This window comes from Melanerpes formicivorus, unplaced genomic scaffold (genome assembly GCF_026170545.1).
Source record: "Melanerpes formicivorus ecotype bairdi unplaced genomic scaffold, bMelFor1.0.p_v2 SCAF_46, whole genome shotgun sequence".
NCBI lineage: Eukaryota > Metazoa > Chordata > Aves > Piciformes > Picidae > Melanerpes > Melanerpes formicivorus.
In genome coordinates, this window is record NW_027142398.1 from 4,031,483 (window position 1) to 4,037,159 (window position 5,677).

Here is a 5,677-nt window from a genome sequence, read left to right on the forward strand (position 1 = left end):
GGGAGGGGGTTGGGTGGGTGGGAGCTGGGTGTGTGGGGGGGGTGTGAATCACAAGGGCAACTGAGCCCAGGATCAGAGAGTCCAGCGTGGGGAGGGCTGGAAGGGACCTCTGGAGATCACCCAGGTCAACCTCCCTGCTCCAGCAGCTTGCCCAGGGTGACAGCTCCCAGGCTGAGGGAACTGAAGCTGATCAGCCTGGAGAAGAGGAGGCTGAGGGAGACCTCACTGGTCCCTGAGAGGAGGCTGGAGCCAGGTGGGGGTTGGACTCTCCTGCCTAGTGTCAGGGGATGGAAGGAGAGGAACTGGCCTGAAGCTGTGCCAGGGGAGGGTCAGGTTGGAGATCAGGAACAATTTCTTTGCTGCAAGAGTGGTCAGGGGCTGGCACAGGCTGCCCAGGGGGGTGGTGGAGTCCCCATCCCTGGAGGGGTCCAGGAAAGTTGTGGCCGCAGCACTTGGGGCCAGGGTTTGGTGGCCAGGGTGGTGCTGGGGGCAGAGCTGGAGCTGCTCTTTGATGCCTTTCCCACCCCAAACAATTCCATGAATGCTGCCCTGTGCTGGGCAAGACACAAACCCTGGGGAGGCTCCAGCCTGCAGCAGCACTGGGGAGGCTTCCCTGGTTTGAAGGAAGAAGAAGAGGAGGAGGAGGAGGAGGGCTGGAAGCCAGGACAGGGTTGGAAGCAAGGAGAGGGAGACAAGGGAAGCAAGGACCCAAGAGGAGGATTGGAGGCCAGGTGCTTTAGGGCAATAAAAGGGGGGAAGGAGGGAACCCACAGCCAAAACCTCCATCCCTCCTCATTCTTCTTTTCAGGAGAGCAGGCTCTCAGGCGTTTTAGTGGCCCCAGAAATGCCTCACAGAGCAAGCTGTGGGGCCAGCAGAGGGCTGCAGGAATCAATACAGCTTCCCTCTTTCTGTCCTGCTGCTCCTCCAGGAGCTGGAGTGAAAAGGCAATGCCCTCCCTGCAGGTGGAGAGGGAAAGGTGTGGGATCAGTTCTGGAGCCAGGCTTGGAGGAGCCAAAACCTTGGTTGGAAGCTCTCTATGAGGAGAGCAGAGGAGAAAACAGAGCTGCTGGGAGAGGAAACTTCTTCTTTCCCCTCTCTGGCTGCTTTTGAATGTTGCTGGGCTTTGGGGTTGGTTTTTCTCCCTCCTGCTGTGGCAGAGCCTTTGAAGGCTGGAGGAGCTTTGGAGCTTGGTTTGATTTGTGTCAGCTTAGGTCAGGAGAGCTGTGGCACATCAAAAACTTCCAGTGGTAAGGTGGTGGCTGGCTCCAGCCCCTCCAAACCCCACAGCAGGGTGGGGAGAGGGGCAGGGAGGTGCTGGAGGGGAGGCACCCACACACAAACCTCTCACCAACCCCCCCCAGCAAGGAGCCCTCATCCCATCCTCCTTAGGTTAGGCAAGGGGTGAGGCAAGGGGTGAGGCAAGGGGGTAAGGCAAGGGGTGAGGCAAGGGGGTGAGGCAAGGGCTGCAGCCAGTATGGAGGGGGTGAAGGAGCTTCTGCACCACCACCCCAGGAGCTTCTAAGGAGCCCAGTGAGGGTTTTCTGCCCCCCACCTTGGGCCAGTGCTTGAAAGCAGCTGGGCTTGAGGGGTGAGCTGATGGTGGAGGGGAAATCATCAAGTCCAGCCATAGCCTAACATCCACACAGCTCTCAGACCACAGCCCTCAGCTCCTCATCCAAGGGGCTTTTAAACACCCTTGGATATAAAACCCCTTTGGCTACCTGTTTGGTTGTCCCAGTGGAGCCTGGGAGGCTTCCTCTTCCCCTCCCCTGCGTCTCTGGCTCTGCTGAGGGGAAAGCCTCTGGTCCGTGGGCTGCTGGTGGCCCTGGGCAGAGCACCTGTGGGGTGACCACCCTCGAAGCCTCTGGGCTGGGAGGGCACAGTCAGTGCTGTGGGTACGAAACACAGCCCCTGCAGGCTGGGCAGGGTGCTTGGGGGGGTGTCCCAAGCGTGGGGCTTGGTCTCTCTGATGCTTCTTCGCCGCTTGCCTGAGGTCTGTGCTGACCCCGGTGGCTGTTTGGCCTCTTTCAGGAATGACCCCGAGGAGGAAGCCCACAGGATGCAGCCAAGTGCCAAAATGAATCACCTGGGGAGGAAGAGGAAGCAAAGCTCTGCCTGAAGGCACCAGGCCCGGCCAGGGGGTGATGTGCCCTCGGGGGTGGGGGCCAAGCAGGACGCCTGGCAGCAGGGGCTGAGTGGCGCCAGGAGCTCGCATGGAGCATCTCGTCCCCAGGCTGCCGTCCCCAGCCGGCCGCCAGCGCCGTCCCCGCCGCGGGTGCATCCCGTGACCCTCTGGTGCCCAGGAGGAAGCTGGTGCCACCAGCCCAAGATGAGACACTTCCAGCCCAGGTGGCTCCTGCTCTGCGTGGCAGCCGCCGCCGCCGCCATCCCCATCGTGCCCTGGAAGGTCAAATGCCCTCCGCAGTGCTTCTGCCAGATCCGGCCCTGGTACAGCCCCCGCTCCGTCTACAGGGAGGCCGCCACCGTGGACTGCAATGACCTCTTCCTCTCTGCCGTGCCAGAAGACCTCCCCGAGGGGACCCAGACCCTGCTGCTGCAGAGCAACAACATCGGCAGGCTGGAGCAGGGCGAGCTGAGCTCCCTGCGCAACCTCTCCGAGCTGGACCTGTCGCAGAACAGCTTCTCCGACGTCTGGGACCTGGGGCTGAGGAGCCTGCCCCAGCTGCTCAGCCTGCACCTGGAGGAGAATCAGCTCTCCGAGCTGCCCGACGGCAGCTTCCCCGGGCTGGGCAACCTGCAGGAGCTCTACCTGAACCACAACCAGCTGCGGCGGATCGCGCCCCGCGCCTTCGCCGGCCTGGGCAGCCTCCTGCGCCTCCACCTCAACTCCAACCTGCTGAGGACGGTGGACAGCCGCTGGTTCCAGATGCTGCCCAGCCTGGAGATCCTGATGATCGGGGGCAACAGGGTGGACGCCATCCTGGACATGAATTTCAGGCCCCTGTCCAACCTGCGGAGCTTGGTGCTGGCCGGGATGCACCTGCGGGAGATCTCTGCCTACGCGCTGGAGGGGCTGCGGAGCCTGGAGAGCCTCTCCTTCTACGACAACAAGCTGGTGGAGGTGCCCAAGCAGGCCCTGCAGCAGGTGCCCGGCCTCAAGTTCCTGGACCTGAACAAGAACCCCTTGCAGAGGGTGAAGCAGAGCGACTTCACCAACATGCTGCACCTGAAGGAGCTGGGGCTGAACAACATGGAGGAGCTGGTGTCCATCGACCAGTTCGCCCTGCTCAACCTGCCCGAGCTGACCAAGCTGGACGTGACCAACAACCCCAAGCTCTCCTTCATCCACCCCCACGCCTTCCACCGCCTGCCCCGGCTGGAGACCCTGATGCTCAACAACAACGCCCTAAGTGCCTTGCACGAGCAGACGGTGGCGGCCCTGCCCGGGCTGCAGGAGATCAGCATCCACGGCAACCCCATCCGCTGCGACTGCGTCCTGCGCTGGGTGGGCGGCGGCCGGCGCCGCGTCCGCTTCATCGAGCCGCAGTCCACCCTCTGCGCCGAGCCGCCCGACCTGCGGCGCAGGCACCTGCGGGAGGTGCCCTTCCGGGAGATGACGGACAGCTGCCTGCCCCTCATCTCCGCCCAGAGCTTCCCCTCCCGCCTGGAGGTGGCGGACGGGGCGGACGTCTCCCTGCACTGCCGGGCGCTGGCCGAGCCCCAGCCGGAGATCTACTGGGTGAGCCCCGCCGGGGAGAAGCTGCTGCCCTCCGCCGGGGAGGGCTCCTACAAGGTGCACCCCGAGGGGACGCTGGAGCTCCGCGGGGTGTCCGCCGCCCAGGCAGGGCTCTACACCTGCGTGGCTCACAACCTCCTGGGGGCGGACACCAAGAGCGTCAGCCTGAGGGTCAACCACTCCTTCCCCCTGGGCGGCCAGGACAGCCTGGAGCTGGCGGTGGTGGACGTGCAGCCCTACCACCTCCTGCTGGCTTGGAAGCCGCAGCTCAACACCGTCTCCTCCAACCTCACCTGGTCCAGCCTCTTGCTCGGCTCCGCCTCGGAGGCCACCAGCGTGGCCAGGCTGCCCTCGGGGACCCGCACGTACAACATCACCAGGCTGCACCCCGGCACGGAGTACTGGGCCTGCCTGCACGTAGCCTTTGCAGACTTGCAGAGCAAGGTGGTCTGCACCAGCGCCAGGACTAAAGAGGCTGCCCCCCGCTACCGCCTCCTGGAGGGCAGGCACAGCCTCCTGACCCTCCTGGGCCTCTGCCTCCTGCTCCTGGCTGCCGGCCTCGGGGCTCGCTGCGGCCTCGGGGCCGAGCCCAGCAGGGAGCTGCTTGGGGGTGGCACAGCCCTGAGGGTGATCTACCCACCCCTCACCCAGCCCTGGGCGCGGGGACAGCCTGGGGGGCAGCTCCTGGCCGTGGAGGTGCAAGCAGCGCCCCCAGACTGCTGAGGGGGGGGAGCTGAGCGTGGAGTGGGGCTGTGAGGGTGTGTGGAGTGGGGTGTGGGGGTGTGTGGAGTGGGGTGTGGGGTGTGGGGCTGTGTGGAGTGGGGTGGGGGTGGGAGAAACTATTTTTTACCAAATACAAAACAAAACAAACCCAACCCCCCCCCCCCCCCCCCCAACCCTCAGCTCCACAACCTGAACACACACAGAGTGAAGGAATGGGATGGACTTGGCCAAGAGGCAAAGAGTTGTGGCAGATGGAGAGGAGCAGAGTTGGCCATGGGGCTTGAGGAGCCTCCCTCATGGTCCTGGCAGGGTCTGGATGCCTGAGCTGGGTCTGGATCTCTGGGCAGGGTCTGGATGCCTGGGCAGGGTCTGGATGCCTGGGCAGGGTCTGGATCCCTGGGCTGGGTCTGGATCCCTGAGCAGGGTCTGGAGCCCTGGGCAGGGTCTGGATCTCGGGGCAGGGTCTGGATCCCTGGGCTGGGTCTGGATCCCTGAGCAGGGTCTGGATCTCTGGGCAGGGTCTGGATTCCTGGGCTGGGTCTGGATCCCTGGGCTGGGTCTGGATCCCTGAGCAGGGTCTGGATTCCTGGGCAGGGTCTGGACCCCTGGGCAGGGTCTGGACCCCTGGGCAGGGCTCCCACAGAAGCAGCCCCTGGGCAGCCCAGGCAAGGGGCACAATGCCCTGGGTGGTCCAAGAGCCATATAAAGATGATCAGCAGATCACCCCTTCCCCACCTCCCCCCTGGCACCATCAGACCCCCCCTCCCCTCCCCCAGCAGTGTCACCTCCTGTGCTGGACACTCCCTGGCGTGGAAATACAAAGGAAAACAAACCCTTGCCCTATTTTGGTTCTTTTTTGGGGTGTTTTGGGTTTTTTTTGTGTTTCTTTTGAGCACTCAATCAGCCCCAAACCCACCCACCCCTAACCCCCACCCCTGCACCTTCCTCCTGCCCCATGGTTTGCTCACTGCTGTTGGCTGGAGGGAAGCAGAGGGGAAAGGTAAAATTTGGGTTAAAATTGGGTCAGAAGAAGAAGAAATTGGTTTAAAATTGGCTAAAGAATGGAAATGTTGAGGTCCCCTCAGGGACATCCCTGTGGGGCTGGCTGCCTGCCTGCCTCCTCCTGGGGTGGGTTGGATCCTGGAGGCTGCAGAGGTCATCCCCAGGCTGCTTTGCAAAGGAAAAAGAGCAAACAGAGAGAGGGAAGATAAATGGAAGGCAGGGAGGAAGGTCCTGGAGTTGTGTGGAAGAAAAAA

The 5,677-nt window shown here is 63.2% G+C and overlaps 1 protein-coding gene across 1 annotated transcript; it reads left to right on the top strand.

The window, feature by feature from the left end:
* Positions 1-2,135: 2,135 nt before the first annotated feature.
* On the top strand, positions 2,136-4,458 carry LRRN2 (leucine rich repeat neuronal 2). The gene has a single exon (XM_068159705.1). It carries the CDS (start codon positions 2,331-2,333, stop codon positions 4,419-4,421), a length of 2,091 nt encoding a protein of 696 aa, XP_068015806.1. The 5' UTR covers positions 2,136-2,330; the 3' UTR covers positions 4,422-4,458.
* The last annotated feature ends 1,219 nt before the right edge of the window (positions 4,459-5,677 follow it).

Coding starts and splice junctions, on each gene's coding strand:
- LRRN2 (XM_068159705.1), top strand. CDS start 2,331: ATGAGACACTTCCAGCCCAGGTGGCTCCTGCTCTGCGTGGCAGCCGCC.